General features: G+C 55.1%; 1 protein-coding gene and 1 long non-coding RNA gene across 7 annotated transcripts in view; one reads left to right on the plus strand and one right to left on the minus strand.

Moving 5' to 3' along the window:
• Positions 1-18,711, plus strand: part of LOC118667129 (DAB2 interacting protein) — a 160,748-nt gene that overhangs the window by 73,975 nt on the left and 68,062 nt on the right. For 5 of the 6 annotated variants that reach the window (XM_036329900.1, XM_036329902.1, XM_036329898.1 and 2 more), the window contains exon 3: positions 10,643-10,797. In XM_036329900.1, coding sequence (XP_036185793.1) covers positions 10,643-10,797 — 155 coding nt within the window. Of the gene's footprint in view, positions 1-10,488; positions 10,798-18,711 lie in introns of those variants that run through there. The other variant, XM_036329904.1, reaches the window with a different exon arrangement.
• Positions 272-11,661, minus strand: LOC118667131. The gene is made up of 4 exons (XR_004971167.1): positions 11,410-11,661; positions 8,822-8,987; positions 2,496-2,545; positions 272-1,202 (listed from the first exon to the last, which is right to left on the minus strand). It is a non-coding gene; the product is annotated as an uncharacterized LOC118667131 (long non-coding RNA).

Here is an 18,711-nt window from a genome sequence, read left to right on the forward strand (position 1 = left end):
GAGTCTTCTGGGGAGAACTGCTTCCCAAGCCAGGAAGCCCTCTTGCGGTGGCAGCGATGACATCTGTTTCCGACACAAGGTCCCACACTGGGATGAGTAACTTTTCCAGTGGAATGTCTGAGATGAGCCATGACTTTTACTGCCCTGCTCTGGTACCTTAGATGGCTCCCAGGGGTGGGATCCATTCCCCAGCATTTGAGGTGCCCTGTTCCCCTACGCCCCGCCCCCCCGCCGCCCCCCCCCCCCCCCCGGCTGTCCTAACCTCCGTGCCCTTGCACAGCTGGCTCTGCTGCCACAGTTCCTCCCCATTCCTCTGCCTCGAGAGCTCCTTCTCTGCTCCGTGCTCCCCCTGGACCCCAGCAGGCATCCCCTCCCTTAGGCTCCAGAACACGGATGCTGAGACTTAACTATCGCCAGACCTGGGGACTTTCTCAAGGGCAACTACTGTTTCTGATGTATCTGAACTCCAGGCACTGGGGCTGGGCACATGGAGGAGCTTGTGGGGTGAAGGTGTGTGAGAGGCAGTGGATGAATAAGCGAGTGCAGGGTGAGGAGACGCGAGGCGGGCATCCATCTCCTTGCTTCTGAGAGCCCCACACCTTTTGTCTTGGGAGGAGAGGTCAGGACAAGTCACCCAGACCACCACCCGGTGGCAAAGCCCAGCAAGGGCACCAACCCTGGCCTTGAAATTGACCTTTACTCCACCCATGGGCTCCCATGATCCCTCAGGGCAGGACTCCCAGGTGAGCCTGACCTGCAGATTGTAAATCACCCAAGAGCAGAAATAGCCTATAAAATCCTCTCCCAAAACAGTGCGTTTTGTATCCTGTAGTGAAAGGGCTTTTAAAAGCACTGCTCACTCAGGTGGATTTATGGGGCTGCTGCCTGCCTCTTGCCTCTCCCTCCCGCGAGTGTTTGCAGGTCCCTGGGACTGAGGCACCCTGGGGCCCGGTTGCTCCTGCTGGCTTGGTGCAGGGAGAAACAGGATTACACCTCTTCCCTGCCTTGCTGGTCTGGACTGACTGGGTGCCTGGGGGGACAGGGTGGGACCACCTGACCCAACAGAAGCTCCTTATGGCCCAGCACAGAGCTGAAGTCCCACTGTCAGTACCTTTCCTCCGGCAAGTTGTTGTCTCCAGAAGGTCCTTCCCATTTATTGTCATCAGATGGGTCACCATGGAGGCGAAAGATACCAGTTCAAGCTGGAAAAGAGTTAGAGATCAGCTAACCAACTCCCTCATTGTACAGATGGGGAAACGGAGTCAGGCTAACAAGCTCGCTCAGAGCCTCCTAGGGCAGCGATGGGATTCTAGAAGAGCGTGGGCTCTGGGTGCAAGCATTCTGGGTTAGACACAGCCCTGCCTCTTCCTGGCTGTGTGGCCCTGTGGAAGCAGCTTGACCTCTCTGAGCCTCCATTCTCTGATCTGCACATTGGGTTGTGAGAATTAAATGATGGGAGCCGCATAAAGCTTTAATACCGAGCCCGAGGCTTAGAGCTTCATAACTATATCTGGCTCACTCTGAGCACGTTGGAATAGGCTTCACCATTATTAATTAGCAGAGCTGGGACCAGATTTCCTGGCTCTGAGCATGGCTTTTTTTTTTGTCACTCTGTGGGGTGGCCTCTGCTGAGAGTGTTCACGCACACAGAGTGCGCAGAGCACAGGTTTTGATGGGGAATAAGTGCCGAAATCAGTGAGTCACCCTGGGAAGACTGGCCTGGTGAAGGGACCTTAGTGACAGGGCCTGGAGGGAGGCAGAGGGAGAAAGGGGTGAGGCTCCTTGATGGAGTCGCTTTCCCTGCAGCCGTGTGGCTCTGGTGCCAGACTCCCCACCGAGAGGTCAGAGCTGGCCGAGGGCTTAAGAGCTGATGGAGTGTCTGTGGCATCCAGACCTCTGGGATGGGCTGATTATGCTGAGGCTGGTGCAAGATTTACAGAGCAGTGAGTCACTCCCTGGCTGCTCTGGGCTATCACGTCCCTGCCTGGACCACAGGAATGTGTGTCTGATTTCTGGTCACTGATGCTACCCAGTCCTGGGCACTGGCAGGTACCAGGAGGGCCTCTCCCCATGTCCTTATTTCCCTGTCCCACCTTCACACCCCCATACTTTCCCCAACCGGGCTCCCTTCCCACCTCCTCTAGACTCTCAGGGTTCCTTAAGGGCCCCCTTTGCCTGGGCATCCTCTGCAGGAGTTATGCCCATGTCATAAGCCTGGCCTCGGTGTGCCACTCGGAGGTCAGAGGGACCTGTGGTCACTGCAGCAGCCTCCGAGGCGGCCAGGCTCGCTGCTGTCCTCACCAGTGCTCGGCCGTGCTTCTGCCTGGAATGCCTGTGTGTGGCTGCCCTGCTCTAGGTAACCTTGGGCAGCCCACCCAGATTGACCCCAAGTGGGAGCCCTTAAAAAGCCTCCCAGATCCCATTCTCTGCCTTCCTCCTTTCTCTTTTACACCATAAATATTTGTTAATCCATTCAGGAAGTATTTATGGCATACCTGCCAGGTGTTCAGCGCTGGGGACTCCGGCTGCCGGGGCCCCCACCATCCTGTGGGGGAGACAGACATTAAATAAATGCACAATTACAACTGTGATGAGTCTGTAAGGAGACGTGGCCTAATCTGAGGGCATGGGAGGCCCCTGAGGAGAAGATGTGAGGAGAAACTGAAGGGTGTGCCAGGCCCTCTGGGCAAAGGGGTCCTCTGTTCCGGGCAGTGGGAACAGCCTGTGCAAAGGCCCTGTGACAGGAGAAGCTGGCAATTTCAAAAGTCTCATTGAAGACAGGAGCTGGAGCACAGGGTCGGGGGCAGGTCATGAGGGGCCATAGGCCTCATAAAGGAGTGCGGCCTTTATCCCAGGAGCCCTGGGGAGCTGTGCAAGAGGTGGAGCTGGTCAGTGGTAAGATCTGATCTGCTTTTAAAGGCTCCTCCTAGATGCCCTTGGGGAATGAACGGGGGGGGGGGGGGGGTGGTGGCAGGGCTGGAGGTAACAAAAGCAGTGAGGAGGCCCCTGCAGGTGTCTGTGAAGGTCTAGGCCTGCCTTTGCAGCTGAGGGCAGAAAGCCGGCTTTCTCGGGGCCCAGCACATGGCGAGGCTCAGGGGACACGCCCTGGTGAGCTGTGGACCAGCACCCTGCCTCGTCAGAGGAGATGTGGGTCTTAAAGATGGTTTCCGTTAACTCTTGCTTTCTGTTTCCTTCTGGCTCATGGCTGGCTGGCTCCTGGTGGTTAAAGTCCAAGCCATAAAAAAATAAAAATGATGACAATGCCAGTGAGGATCATAATAGCTAGCATTTACTGCGTGCTGGGAAATGGGCTAAATTCTTTACATGCGTGATGTCAGACACCATTACAGCAACCTGTGGTGGCTGCCCTTCTCATTCTACAGAAGAGGAAATGGGTCAGTCGGCCAGGTCACTGGCCTAAGGCCCAGAGCCACAGGCAGTGGAACCCGCTGCTCCCCTGCTTCTCGGGGTGGGGGAGGAAGCCTTTGCCTTTTACCTGGGATTCCTAGAGACGGAGGTAACCCGAGCACCTGGTGGCCTTTGAGGTGTGATGATGGCAGAGGAGAAGTATTTGGAGCGGGGGTTCCTGGCTCTGAACAACCTGCTGGGCCGCAAGACTCTGAGAAACCTCATGTTCAGGGAGCTGCCAGGACAGCTTTCAGGGGGTGAGAGCAGCAAACAGGTCATCCTCAGAGAGGGGCACAGGGTGAGGGCCTGCCCGCAAAGCAGGGGGACCGGGAGGTCACCAGCATGGGCTTCCAGCTCTGAGGTCACCCCAACGCTCTCCCTTCCTTCCCGTTGTGGTTGTGAACGTGAGCCTGGTGGGCCTGTGTGTTTGGCCTGGTGTCAGCGTAATTCTGTGAGAGCCTAATGACAGCTGAGTGTGTGTTTGTGAGCTTATCTGTGCGTTTTATGATTGTGTGTGTGTGTGTGTTGGTCAATGTGCACATGTGTTTACACGGTGAGGGTGATGGGGAGACTTGTATTGTTTACACATGCATTTCTTGGTGGGTACCCTCCTCCGCCCCCTTGCCTTGTGTCCTTGACCTTGTGTGTTTTTCTGGCCCTGCATATTTGTCCATGTGAACATGTTTAGGTGTCGTTATCCAGGTACTATTTTAATTTGGGAATGATCCTTGAGTGTCAGGCCCCACTCCCTCCTGGCTCTCATGGCCCATGAGTTGGTTCTCTGAGTGACCCAGGCAGTCTGTCTGCCTTCTCTGGGTAGGGAAGAGTATGGAGGTCTTACATTTCAAGGGCACATTGGCAAGGGGTGAAGGAGGGTTTTATGGGTATAGGATGGCCTGTGAATAGATAGCCACCAGGAAGGCACCAACTTAATCCTGGCTTAACATGCAGTTCCTGTTTCACCTGTCACAGTGTCTGACATTCCACCATTAGTGAGTCATTCCCATCTCTTTGATGATGCATACCTCCCAAAGGAGGAGGCCAGGAGGCCTGAGGGCTTGCTGAGGGTGGAGCCCCGGGAACAGAGAAGGAGGGAGGAGGAATCCAGCATCTGAAGGACTCCGTGAAGCCGGAGAATTCACTGGTACTGCCCTGTGGGAGGGAGAGCCCACTGTGGAAGGCAGCTGCTCTAGCTTTCCAGAATCAGTTATCAGCACTGGAAAGGAGCTTGGCCATCACCCAACCCAGCCCTCATGGTACAGATGGGAAGACTGAGGCCTGGAAAGAAGAAACACGGGGAGACTGGGAGGCCTTGAAGGGTGGGGTGTGGGCGAGGAGAGGTTGACTCTGGGCAGATCACTGCCTCTGGGCCTCAGGTGCCTTGTCTGTACCATGTGGACATTGGCCCGATTGCCCGCATGAGCCCTCCTGGCTCTCACCCTGTGACTCTGGTATGAACGGTGAGGACTCCTCACTGCCCCCAGCCCCTTCCCAGAGCCTGTGTCCAGGTGGGGTGAGGTGTCCAGTCTGCCTGCCAGCCTGTGTGCCCCACAGATCTCCTCTCCTGGGGTGCTATCTGGATGGGATCTGCCCCTCCCTTTCCTGTTTACTTGGGCGTGCTGTTGGCATTTGCACAAAGCCCCAGAAAGATACTGAGACACGACTTCTGCTTGGGTGCCAGCCTTGGAACTGGCCATGGGAGGAGGAGCTGGGCCTGGCAGAGGGAGGGCTCATGAGGTGAGGTGCTGCCTCCATCCTGAGCACTGCCTCAGCGGCCCAGGGTGGGCAGCACGGGGCTCACTGGCAGGGCAGGCCCATCCATTCATTTGCAGTGACCTAGGGTTCGTTTGCTAAAAGGGGAGCAGCTGAAAAAGGCAGGACCAAGTAGATGGTGGAGCTGGGGGAAGGAACTCGCCCTTCAGAGAGCACCCACTATGAGCCGGGCGTGGCACTTGATGCTTTTCACTAGGGTGAGAAAGTGGCCCAGAGACCAGTGGTGACATGCAGCTCCCAGGTGCCCAAGTGCTGGTGCTGGAATGCAAACCCCTAGGTGCCTCCTGGTCAGGGAGCGAAGCACATGTGAGGATGGGCCAGGCTTCCCTTTCCTGAGCCTCCAGGTCCTCACTTGTGAGTTCTAGGCTCTCAGAGAGCACACCTTCCCTTTGTCCTCCCACCCAGAGGCCCAGCACAGTGCCTGGGGCTCCGTGGAGGGAGGATGGGCTGAGCTGTCAGTTCTCCTTCTAGCTTTTGACTTATATGTGTGCACACATGCAAGTGTGTGTGTGTGTGTGTGTGTGTACATGTGCATGTGTAAGAGGTACCCACCCTGCCCATGCCGTGGGCTAGAACTCTCCTGGTTACACGCCCAGCTCTACTGCCTATCAGCTCTGCCCCTGGGCAAGTGGCTTAACTTCTCTGAGCCTCCATTTACCCACTTGAAAACCTGACACACTCTGAATTCTGAGGCGCACAGTTTCCCAAGGAGGCCCAGGAGGAGGCATTGGGCCCTCCTTGGGACGTGCAGCGGGTGTCAGGGGCAGAGCGACTTGGCAGAGCCGGAGCACGATAACGGGTAATTTATCATCATCATCATCACTTGGAATTGATTGAAATGGGTGAGTGAAGAACTCGTGTGTCTGGAATTCTGAAAGGCCCTTGAGAAAGTCTCAGAACATCCTGGAGAAGGAGCAGGACTGTGGGCCCGACGCCAGGATGGTGGCGTAGTGGCTGGAACAGGGGTGAGGGAGCTGCTGAGAACTGCGGTCCTTCCAGCCGGAGACCCCACAGACTCCTGTCCTCCATTCAGACTGCCTTGCACTTTGGTCAGTGACCCGGATGAAAGCCCAGGGGTCCCCTGGATCAGGCTAGCCGGAGGACTTCCAGATGGGCAGCGGGCATTCACAGCTGTCAGCTCCCAAACACAGGGTTGGACTGGGGGTGGGGGAGGCATGGCACCAGGCAGCAGCCTTGTGCAGAAGCCTCCGGGGCCTGAGTTGACCTCAGTCAGTGACAGCTGTCTGAGAGGCACGGGGAACACGGCTGTGTGAGGGGAGGCAGAGCACCCCATCTGGGGAGGGCGGGGCTCGCTTCCCACGGACTGTGCGGGACTGCGCGGGCTCCTTGCTGAGCTTGAGACATCAGTGCCTGCTCGAGTGAATGGGAGCTGGGGCCGCCACCAGAGCAGCCCGCCCCAGCTCTTTGTATCTCCAGAGTCTCTGTGAGGTGCCTTAAAAAAAAACACAGCGCTTGTTGAAAAAAGTTCAAAACTACCCAACTGGATGAGAGCCTGTAACTCCAGCCTCACTTTGCAAGCGTGCTCGTTCCTTTCCTAGGCATGTTGTCAGGCTGCCAGGCCACCGTCAAGCTCCTCAGATTGCCAGACAGACTTCTACCTGTGGTGGCCACATACCTTCTCAGAGCAAAAATCGGCGGTTGCACTAGAGCCGCAGGATTTTAGGAGTTTATGTGTGCCACAAGAGGAAGAAGGTTGAAAATCGCTGCACTAGAGGCAACATCAGTGATAATAATAATAAAGCTGGCAACTACTATGTTTAGTTGCTTAATAGTTACCATTTTACTGGTGATCTTTTACCTCATGTAATCCCACCCTATAGATGTCATTAGCCTATTTTATAGATAGGGACACAGGCTCAGAGAGCTCTAGTAATTTGCACGCCCCCACTCCCCCCTCCCTTCAGTCCTCGCTTATCAGAATTAAGATTTGAACACAGTAGTGGGAGAGGACTTGTGCGGGGTATGATCAGCAGGGCCATCTTACATTGGATCTGCCTCCTGGAGAAGGTGGGATGAAGTCAGGCCCCTCGGGTGTGGAAAGAGGAGTCCAGAGCTTGATCTGTCCTACTTAAGCCTCACTGCAGTCCGCACCCATTTCACAGAGAAGTGAGGTGAGGGCCTGGCCAGCCATCCCCCGGCTAGGGGGTCTGTGGAGCCTGAGTTGAGCCCCGTTTGCCTTCCTCCAGCTCCCAGCGGGCTCGGCTGCAGTCCTAGAACCTGTTTCATTTAAAGAAGGAACATGATTTTCCCACTGCCCCTCACTAAAGGTTGACTTGGGCCTAGAACAAGATTTTCTGTCTGGAAGACCGCCACTCTCTCTTCCTGAGTTCAGGGCTGCAGCTGCTTCCAGAAATAATGTCTGGGGACCTGCCCGTGAAGGGACAGGAGAAAAGGCTCAGCTTCCTTCATCCAGCACTGAGTGAGGAGCCACCCTTGAGCCCTCCACCCCACGAAGAGGTCAGTAAGCAAGCTGTGAGGCTGGCCAGAGCAGGGCACTGGACTAACCTTTGACTAACCTTGCTGTGTGACCTTGGTGCCTCATTCACCCTCGTAATGCGTTCTTTTGGATTGGGGTCCCCTTTTAGCTGTGGCTTTCTGGGGTGATGAGCATTTGTTAAGCCTGGCATAGGCAGGGACAGGAGCTGAGTCCTCTGGGGGACACAAGGATAGACATGTGCAGTGTGATGGGAGTGAATGGGGGTCCTCCCCGTTCTCCTAAACTTTGGTTCTCAACCCTCCTAATGCCGCGACCCTTTAATACAGTTCCTCATGTTGTGGTGACCTCCAACCATAAAATTATTTTCGTTGCTACCTCATAACTGTAATTTTGCTACTGTTATGAATCGTAATGTAAATATCTGATATGCTATATGTGTTTTTCCATGGTCGCGACCCACAGGTTGAGAACCGCAAAGAATCACTCTCCCATGATCTGAGCTCTCTGGCCTCTTAATCTGTACATTGCTCACCTCCTAGCGTTCATGACCATCTTGGTCACTGTGTCTGACACATAGTGGGCTTTAATAGGTGGTGGATGAGTGACCGTTACAGAGAGTTTGAGTCCCTAAGTTCACGGTCAGTTGGGAGGCTGCTTGTCAGAGGAGTATTAGGTGTCACCTTAGGAAAGGTGGGGGGGAGGAAGTGACACATGTCTCACTCAATCTCCTAGGAGGGGGAAAAAAATTTTTTTTTCCACTAAAAATATGGGTAAAGCTGTCAATATTGCTACATAATAAGCAACATAGATTTTGAAACATGTCTTGTGGTTCTTTGTGCCACATGAGTGTAAAAATTGTGAAATTTCCATCAGTGTAGAAAATAAAAAACAAGAAAAAGTACAAACCCATTGGGGGAACTTGCTTGACAGCAACACCTGTTCCAAAAGAACCCATCCAAGTTAACCAGGTGCATCTCCCCTCCCCCCATACCTGGCAAGAGGCCAAGATTTGGAGAGTCAAGAGCTTGTGTGAAGGTGTGGGTTCCTGTCTCCATGCTGTGTTCCCCAGAGGGTCTAATGTCCCCTGATCCGCCACCTTTTGTGGTCCCTCTGCATTGGGCATTGCCCTGTGGGTGACCCTCAGGATTAGGGTCCCTCTTGCAGCTAACACCTGAGAGATACCTGGTGAATTGCAGCTGGTGAGAGCATCTTCATGGGTGGGTACTCTGAGCTGCAGAGGTGAGAGGCTTTTGGAGTCCAAGGCCTGAGAAGCCTTCTGGATGAGGTGGCATTTCAGCTGGGCCTTGTAGGATGTGCAGAATTCTGACAGGTAGCCACAGGGATAGGTCTTCCATGGATGTGAGAGATCGAGTGGGAGGGAAAAGTAAGGGGAGAAAGGAAAAGGAAAGCTTGGAGAGGGTGGGCAGAAGTGGGGATCCTGTGGGGAAAGCTCTGGCTTTAGGTTGGCCTGGAAGCTGTGTGTCCTTGGGAAGTCATTTTACTTCTCTGAGCAAGGTTTACCATCTTCATTTTTTTTTTCTTTTTCTGTGTGGGTGATGAGATGATGTATACAACCAATGCTTGACCTTGTCATGTCCAGGGTGCTGGGGCCATAGAGAGGGGCAGATCCCGTACATGGCATGACCTATAGCAGATGTCCACTTTTCCACTGGACCAGAGAGGGCCCCTAAAACTACCCTCTGTTGTGTGATGGATGAAATGTGATGTTCAGATTGTGTACAAATAAGTTAATATCCCATTCGTCTGGAATTGAGGCGGGGATGGTGAAGCCCCGGAGCCCTCTCAGATAAATTCTCCCTCAGGGTATCTCCCCCCAAACCCCAGTTTTCTTCCCCTTCCAGCATCCTGTGTGTTCCAAGTTCAGAACACCTCAGGCTGTGGCCCCTTGAGGCTCCAAATCTACCCATTCTCTTATAAAGGGAGCGCTGGTTCAGCCTGCATTTCAGTATTGAATGAACGCCTGTCTCACTATTGGGCTAGGAGTTCTTGGGGCTGGAGGTGGGATTAGGCTCTGCCCTGAGTCCAGGGAAGTCTGGTAGATGGAGGAATGACTTGAAAGCCCTCCCCCCAGCTGAGATCTGCCACACTCCTTCCAGGAGCAGCCCCTCTCCACCATGAGTCAAGAATGCGCCCAGGCAGCTGTTCCTCTAACGAAGGCCCCCCCCCATCCCTGGGACCTGGCTCCACATCTTGAAGCATGCAATGGAGATACTCAGCAAATCCTCAGCCCCTTGGCTCTCCCTGAGCTAGGCACTAGGGACCCTGAAACCAAGGTGGTTGCCCGGCTGGGATACTGTGACTCCAGCCAAGGGCTACCCCCTGAGGGCCAGTGATGGTCATCCACGGAAGGAAGGGCACCCAGGTTAAGGGTCCAGGTGGCCAGGGTAGCCTGCCGGCCCCTGGAGGACCTCACACCTGCTCTCAGAGCCTTCGTTTCCCCGATCTGTGTAACCAGGGTTGTGGGGAGGAAGGCACTTTGTCAATCTGGAAAGGTGTGGGAGGCGTGGATTTTTCAAGGTGGGTGGGGGGTGTGTGACCTCGTTTCCGGTAGAGGTGAGGGGACCGCGGCCGTCCAAGCCCCTGGGGGTCCCCGCCCCTCCGCAGCCCCGCCCCCTCGTCCCCTGTCCCCGCTGCCCGGGGGGCTCGGGCAGCCTCGGCCGCGGCCGGCGCGACTCGGCTCCGCGTCGCCATGGCAACAGTGGCTTAGGGGCGGGGGCGATGTGGCGGGCTGGGCTGGGCTAGGTTGGGCCGGGCGGGCGGCGCGGGGTGGGCTGGGCCTCGCAGCGCGGGCCGGGCCGTCGGCGCTCGGTCGGCGGGCGGGCGGCGCGGGCTGCGAGCTGCTGGGGCCGAGCCCGAGCCCGCGCCCGCCCTCGGCCGCGCGGCCGCCCGAGCCGGGGCGCGGGTCCCGCGCGGGTCCCGGGCCCAGCGCCGTCGCCGCGCTAACCCCGCCTCCCCTTCCCCTTCTTGTCGCCCCGCGCGCAGGGCTTCCTCAGCCGCCGCCTCAAGGGCTCCATCAAGCGCACCAAGAGCCAGCCCAAGCTGGACCGCAACCACAGCTTCCGCCACATCCTGCCGGGGTTCCGGAGCGCCGCCGCCGCCGCCGCCTCCTCCGCCTCCTCCGCCGCGGACAATGAGAGGTGAGCCCGCCGCCGCCGCCCGACCCGGCCTCCTCGCGCCGCCGCCCCGGGATGCGCCCCGGAGGGCGCGGGGACAAAGCGGGAGCCGGCGCCGGAGCGCGCTGAACGCGGGAGGGTGCGCCACGCCGCCCTCCGGCAACTTGTGGGGCCACCACGGGCTGGGGGGTACGGCGGGCGGACCCTTCTCTTACCCACCTCCCCCGGGGTGAGGCCGGGCAGGACGTGCCCTCGGCGAGAAGTCCTGCCTCGCCTGGCCGAGGTGGGCATTGTTTCCCGGGCGCTGCAGTGCCCGGCGCTGGGGACAGAAGTGGCGCCTCCATCCACAGGACTCACCCTCCCCGCCTCTGGAGCCCCTGGGTGTCCGATACAAAAGGCATTTTCTGCTGGGTTTTGCTGAAACCCAGTGGTGAGGAAAAGGGTGAACATCTGGCAGGGAGGAGCAGGGGGCTGGGCCGCTCAGGGGGCACATCTGCTCTAAGTAGGGCGCACGCTCTTCTGGGGGCGGGGGTGAGCAGAGCGGCAGTGCCGGGGTCCTGAGCTCAGGACATCGCCGGAGGCTGTGGACGAAGGGCCTTAGCCTCTCCAGCCTGGGCAGCTGCTTCCCTTCCTTACCTCTCCACTCCCAGGGGTGTCTCCTGTTCCCTGTTTCCTTTTCCTGGGCAAGCCAGGAGCAGGGTGGAAATTCCAGGGGGAGGTGGCTTGTGGGCCCGCGGAGGAGAGGGGGGAGGTAGTTGAGCCTGCCTGGAGTCACCGGGAGCTGAGCAGGCTTCAGCTCGCAAGGGCAAGCCATCCTGTGCCCGCCTGTAGGGGCACTGGGCAGGCACAATCCCTCGGGGCCCAGGTCACACTCCTTGAGCCCTGCCAGCCACCACAGCTTTCCACTTGGGCACAGGTACAGTGATGGATTCCGGTGCCAGTTAGAACGTGTCCCTCCCTGCTCAGCTAGTGGAGGTGAAAGAACGGGCAGGCACCATTCAGCCCCACATCTCAGGCCGCTGGCATCTGCCTTAATAGGGCTGTGCCTTGTGTGTGATCAGCGAGTTGGCGGGTAGGGGAGGCACGGGAGGAATGAAAATGTGTTTCTGCTCCCCCTTAGTTCCAGCAAGGAAAGGAGTACAAGTTATAGCCCAACTCCTGCCCAAGGTTGAGTGACTTTAACTGACCCCTAGCATCTTTCCGGAGAGTCGCCCCAGTAGAATTACTAGACCTGTAATTTCTACCAGCCGAGAGCTGCTCTTCCCAGGGCATCCTGCCGCTGCCTGCAGCCAGTTTCCTGCCCCGGCTGCCAAGCCTAGCCTGAGGAAGGACCCTCAGCCTTTCTCTGATGGCCGTGGTGCCCCAGGGGACCAGGCGTGCCGTGCCAGGCACATGCAGCCAGGCCAGAGCTCAGTGCTGGGTGCAGCCACTGCGTCTTTGAAAATCTCGCTTCCCATCTTTGTTATTGTCTCGGAGTCAGGCCACCGGGTTTGCTGCCTTCCTCCCTACGCCGGGCCCCGCCTCCGGCTCTCTCCCCCAGGAACATGCCTTTCTCTGCGCTTTCCTTGGCGGGGGTCAGGAACCTCTGCACCCGCATGCGGGGGCTTGTGTACGTACCCCGTTTTGTGTGCATGTGTTGATTGTCGGGGAGCAGGAGAGACAGCAGGCAGTCCGGCCTCTGAGTGTGTCTGCCCTCCCAGGAGCAGACAGCGTGCATGCCATGTTTACCTCCTTTCCCTGGAGAGCCTGCACCGAGAAGCTGGTGAACGCTTGGCCGGCAACCCTGGCTGGAGGTTGGGGCATGGCTGAGATGCCCTCGAGCAGGTCCTGCCCAGCTTGGCCTCAGGTCAGCATTGCCAAATGCTGGAGGGGCTTGGAGTTGGGGGTTGGGAGTGAATTTGTTTAAGCCCATCTCTAGAAATGGTGGTAAACGGTAGTGGTTGGAGCAGAATGGCAACGGCAGTGGTGTGGAATTGTCTTATTAATTTTCCATAAACAAAATCTGGCTTGGTGGCTTCTCTGGCACAGGAGATTTCCTACGGACGGGCAGAGGCTGAGTTTGAAATCTCTCTTCCCAGCCTTGGAGCTGAAATAGGCTTGGCTAGGACTGGGGTCTCCTGTTTTGCTGCTTTGGTTAGAAATAGACTCATTGGCTGCTGCTGGGATGGATGGGCAGATATTTCTCTGGGGCACCCCCTGGAGTCATCCTATTTGGAGTTGAGTGAGTAAAACCGACTATGGCGACCCAACTCCCACAAAGCTCTTGGTCAACCTGGGTGAGTGAGGTACCTCCCTGTACTCTGACTTGGTGTGGTTGTGCTGTTGAAGGCTGGGAGGGCAGAAAGGCTGCCTTTGGCTTGGTTTAGGAGCAAGGAGGGGGTGGAATTCAGCTTCATGGGACCCCCACTGGGTTGCCACGCCTTCTGCTGGGGTGGGGCGGGGGGGGGGGGAGGGTAAGTGCATAGATGCCAGTCTCCGGGATGTGAATGGGAAGAGGGTGGGGCTTCTAGGTGACAAGCGTGAGCTCTGGTCCCTGTGGCCTCCCCATGTAGACAGACAGCACAGGGCGCTTGGGGGCGGCCACTTGGGTTCTGACTTTGGATAAACCTGTCTGTTTTGTGGCTGTTGAAGTGGTTTTGTTGCATGCTGCCTGTGTGCTCTACAAACTGCTGTGTAGGGAAGGTTATTTTTTGCACTGGAATTCTCTTACTTGGAGGATGGAAACCTCCCTGGGCTCCCCGGGAAAGGAACCTGCCCCAGGTGTGGCGACACTGAGGCTGGCTGGTTGGGGGAGAGGGCTGATGTCTAATTATGAGGCTGGCATGAGGCCAGCCAGTGCTTGGTGGGCACACTTGGGTACTGGGGGTTCTTAGGGCTACAGGACAGGTTTGAACCTTTGTATTTAATCCCCTGAAGTGGCCTGGGGGAGGTTCCCAGCTGGTCTCCAAAATCCCTGGGCCCCTAGACTCTCATTTCTTCTTTGGAGATTTTGAAAATAAGCACCAAGGACAGGTAATCATTGCTCCTGGATAACTGAAATGAATGCTGCTCGGAGGCTTTCCAGGTGAAAGGTGTGCTGGCCAAAGCATTTTTGTTTTGCAGGCTGGAAATGTTGCCGCTTCATTTACAAGGCTATTTTAATGTGGGTAAAAGCGGTCCAGGATGTGGTGGTTCTGCCTTCCCAGAAGATAATTTCCAAGTCACTCGTTTATTTATTAATGTTCCTGAGAAGCTAGGAGGGTCAGCTGGCAATATTATCCCTTTTCTCCCTGACACCGTTTCTGGGTGACCCTGCCCCCGCCCCCACCCACCCCCCATGCTGGGATTATGTCCTCTCTGGCTCTCTAACTATTCCCCTACACCTATAGTTATTCTGCAGTGACTGTATTCCCCTTCCCATTCTTCCAGTGTAGAGCTTATCGAATAAACGTGGGCAGCCCAGGTGCAGGGATGCAGAGCTGCTGTGTGAGGAGTTAGAGATGGATTATCCCTCCCAGGAATTGAGTTCCCATACCTGGAAGTTATTACTGGTGGGATTCTAGGCAGTGTGAGGCTAGGAAGGGAGATACTGGAAGTTTCAGGTGAGGGCTTTCAGGGACCCTCAACTGGCCCTGAGTAGGTAGGAATTGGCTCTGCCACTTGGGGTGAGGTAGTCCCTGGAGCGGGAGAGGAAGCTTGATGAGGAGCAGGGAAAATGGAAGACAGGATCTGTTTTTCTGCATTAGTGTTGACAGTAGGTGCAGGAGGGGCTGGGCATCCAGGCCTGGTTTTTCTTGCCTGCCCTCCTTCCCCTGTTCTTCTCTGCCTTCCCTTGGGTGACTGTGTAGTATAGACAGTTTCTAGGCATAATGGGAAGTATGCGACCTTTGGATTTGAAGACAGGCTTTCCTGGAGCAAGTCACTTAACTTTTCTGGGTCTCAATTTGCACATCTGTAAAATGGGCCTGATGGTAATGTTGGTGGAAACATTAATCTTAATATATTTAGCACATACTTAATAGGAATTGTCTGTCCTATTCAGTGCTATTTCCTTTGCAACTAACACTGGGTTTGCACATTTCATTTAAGTATTTCTAAAATTTTAGTCAATAAGTATTAGCATGCAAAAGAGGCTAGACTAGCATGTTGCAGGCTTTCAATAAATTGTAGTTAATATTGGTTGGGAAAAGTCGCCTCATCTTGGTAAGCCTCAGTTTTCTCATCAACAACATGGGAATAAAAACAAGTAATCCTGAGGTGTTATTTCAAGGTTCAAGGGAGTTATCAGATGTTGCTGTCCCTTGTAAGGTGAAAAGGGCTGTAAAGAGGGTCATTATTACCTTGAACACAAGTAATAGAGTGACCTTTGTTCCTCTCTACACCTGGGGAAGCAAACCTCTTCTATGTGTGTTTTAAAAATCGGTTTTAAAAGTTACATTTTATGTTGGATCATACTTGTTTTTAATCATTTAGGCATTTAGGTTATCTAGCTTTTATTAAAATTAATACTGGTATTTAAATCCTTGAATATTTATCTTTGTCTACTTCTTGATTGTTTCCTTAGGATAAAGTCTTAGAAATGGAATTATTAAGTCAAAGAATAGATAGAAATGCCTCCCACCGAAAGCCTATAATAATTTACACTCCCTTAATGATTTTTGAGAGTGCTCGTGAGCACCTATGTCCTCACACCCTTAAAAACATTTTGGTGTCATCATTAAAACAATCTTTGTTATTTGAATAGGCAGGAAAAAATGGTATTTCTTTGTTATTTCCATTTCTTTCCTTGCTAGTGATTGAATATTGTTTTCTGAGTTTAATGGCCAGAAGTGCTTTTCCTTTTGAGTCTTGTCTATTCCTGTCCTTTGACTTCTGACAAGCCCCTGGCAGGATTCTTGGTTGCCTTGTATGGCCTCCCTCTGCTCTGAGAGGCCCCATGTAGGTGGATCTTTGTTCAATGGGCCTCTGCCTTCTGAGAGGTATGGCAGGGAATTCATTAATTATCTACAAGGAATCCTCTCAGCTCTCTCTCCTCTCTCTCCTCCCCTTCCCCCTGCCTCTTCATAAGGGAATCGGATTTAATTCTTAATCCGATAATTATCATAAGGAGGCCTGGTGTATACTAGTACACAGCACTTGGAGAGGTCTTCCGCCCTACTGGGTAGTGGGCAGTGAAAGCACTGTTAGATTCAGGGAAACTGAGGTACACAGTCACAGGCATGGAGGTGGGACTGTCACCGAAGCCGGGCCTTGCCTCAGGGCCCTGACCACCTGCAGTATTGTGCTTGGAGCCCGTGGGCACCTTGGCAGCAAGGCTGACCTGAGCCCCACACATGAGCAGGTGATCCTGAGCCTCATCTCCAGAGAGGAGGGGGAAGCCACAGAACACGACTCGGACGTACAGAAGAACCAATTTATTTTTTGCCTTTTCATTTTTATCACCCTCCTTTTAGATCTGCAGCTCCCTCGTGTATCTTCCAGAGATCCGAGCCGGGCAATATTTTTAGGAACGGTGGAAATTAGCTAGTGAGAATGTGATCAGCCCCAGGCTCGCGTTTCAAAGACTAGAGAACCTTTCTTTGTACTGGCATCTGTAGATATATATATGTCTGTGTGTGCACATTTGTGTATGTCTTGCAAGTGCACACCTGCCCTCATGAGTGTTGTGTGTACGCTATATGTAAATACCCTGTACATGCCTGTGCATTGGAAATGAGTAATGACATGTAAAATGTTTGGAATAGTGCTTGGCACTTCATGTTGGGTTAGACCATATGAAGTGGCTGTTTTTGTAGGTCAAATGTGGGCATATGGTTCAATCTAATAAGTGCTCAATAAGTGCTGACTACCATTATTGTTATTGTGTCTGTTTATTCTGTGTACATGTGTGTATAGTATGTTCTGTGTTTGAGCTCTCACATGTGCATATCTGTGTGCAGTTTCTGTCTGGGTGTGTGGCTGCTGAGCTGGCCTGTTATGTGACAAACCGCCCACCTTCCTGGGGAGAACCTTCCAGGGCTCAGCATATACCTGGGCCATCAGGACAGCAGCCCTCTTGCTTCATTCCCTTCAGCCTTCAGGTGCCAGCAGAGCCCAGGCTGGGGTGCCAGGCCTGAGGGGTGCCGTGGGGCCCATCACATTCTCCCCAAGTAACTCTGCTTGTTTCTAAGCCCCATGTCTGAGGACATGCAAATCGACTCTTTAATGGAATCCCTTTGCAAAATATTACTTGAAGCAGAAAGTTAATTACCAGGCTCTAATGAATGGCTATTTTAGAAGGCCGCAGAAGAGATCCTAGGGAGACTGAAAAGGCAAGAAGGAGAACATCCAACTCCCCTCCGGAGTGCCCGGTGACTCGTTCCCAGGCGGCAGAGCACACTTGGCCTCTCCCTGCCTGAGCTGCCGCCCACTCCCTTGTGATTGGCTAAGGGGGAGTGAAAGGCTCCCTTTGCATGCAGACCCTCTGGTGTCCTCTGAGGAGTGGCCTGGGTGCATTCCCACCGGGGGGTGGGCTGTGTGAGTAGCTGTGGATTGCAAGCCTGGACGGAGGTGAGGCCGTACCGCCTTATCCGCACCCCCTCCCGGGCCTCTGAGGCCTCTGCAGCCAGGTGACACGCCCAAGACCTGGGCTGTGGGAAGGACAGTCACTGACCACTCTTCAGTAAAACTGACCCCTCTCCTACTCTTCCGGGGTACTTTGGGCTGCTGCCTACAGACCCCCTGTGCTCTCCCTCCTCCCCTACTGCCTGAGGCAGCTTCTGGAAAGGCTAAATCTCTACCAGGGGCCAGCTCCCTCCTCCCTGTGCTCCCCCAGTGCTCAGTGTGGAGTCATCTGTGATCATGCCTGCCCACCCCCTCAGAGCACTGGCTGAAAGCCCAAGGAGATTATTGTGATAGAAATGATGTGCAAGTTTTTCCCTTCCTAGCTGGCGGTGGCCTGTGATCCCTCCCCTCTGAGGTAGAGGGCATCCTATCCTCTGTGGGCATGTGTGGGTATGAGCCTATGGCTGGGCACACAGCCATGGTGCCCCACCCAGTCTTGTCTACAGGCCTCACCGCCTGCCACCCGGCAAACACTTGTACGAACCTTCCAGGTCCTTGTGGAAGCCACCACTTGTGCACCAGAGGTCCCCTCTGAGCAAGGCGGGTGGCGGGGTGAGGACCCAGGGGAAGGACAGGGAGATAGGATTCCCCACCTGCAAAGATCCCTGGCAGTCTGCCTGGGAATATCCTGGGCATTGGATGGGTGGGAGGAAGTGACCCCAAGGCTGGAGGTCAAGCCTGATTCTCGGGGTATGCCAAAAATAGAACCACCCTGTACCCCCACTTAGACCCGCTCAGGAAGCCTGAGAGCACCTGACTCCTAGGGCTGTCCCCTCAAAGATCTTCGCCGATGGCTGCGGCCTGGGTGGGCTGGTTACTGTGCTGGAGGAGGAGAGGAGCTAGAGGGCAGCCCAGGACCTCCTTAGACGTTCCCCCAAAGGCGCCCTGAGCAAGGCTTTGCCACCCCACCCTCCTGCTGCCCTTCCCATGCTGCCACTTGTCCCTTGACTGCTACAGGCCAACCTAGAGCGAACAGAGTTCAGGGGTTGCAGGAACGAGGCTCCTGGGCCAGGCTCTATTCCGTGGCTTTGGATAAAGCTACCGAGTGTCAGTTTTCCCATCTCTCTAGTGGGGCCAGTGGGGCAGAAATTGGCCCAGCTAGATGCTCTGTGGGGTGAGTTACACCTGTCGCAATGATTCCCCACCTCCCTCTTCTAATGGGCAGCCCCCATGGGAGAGGCCCCACCCCGTTCCAGCTGGCTCTACCACCCAGTTAACCCTTGGACCTGCCCTGTTGCCCTGACTTTTCTTGCATCCTCTGGACCCTCGTTGGTAGGCCAGACATGATTATGAAAGAGAGCAGTGGGCAGAGCTATAGACGCACGCTGGTAGCTCAGGCCCTGAGTCGTGGCGGGG

The sequence above is a fragment of the Myotis myotis genome, unplaced genomic scaffold (genome assembly GCF_014108235.1).
Source record: "Myotis myotis isolate mMyoMyo1 unplaced genomic scaffold, mMyoMyo1.p scaffold_m19_p_12, whole genome shotgun sequence".
Classification (NCBI taxonomy): domain Eukaryota; kingdom Metazoa; phylum Chordata; class Mammalia; order Chiroptera; family Vespertilionidae; genus Myotis; species Myotis myotis.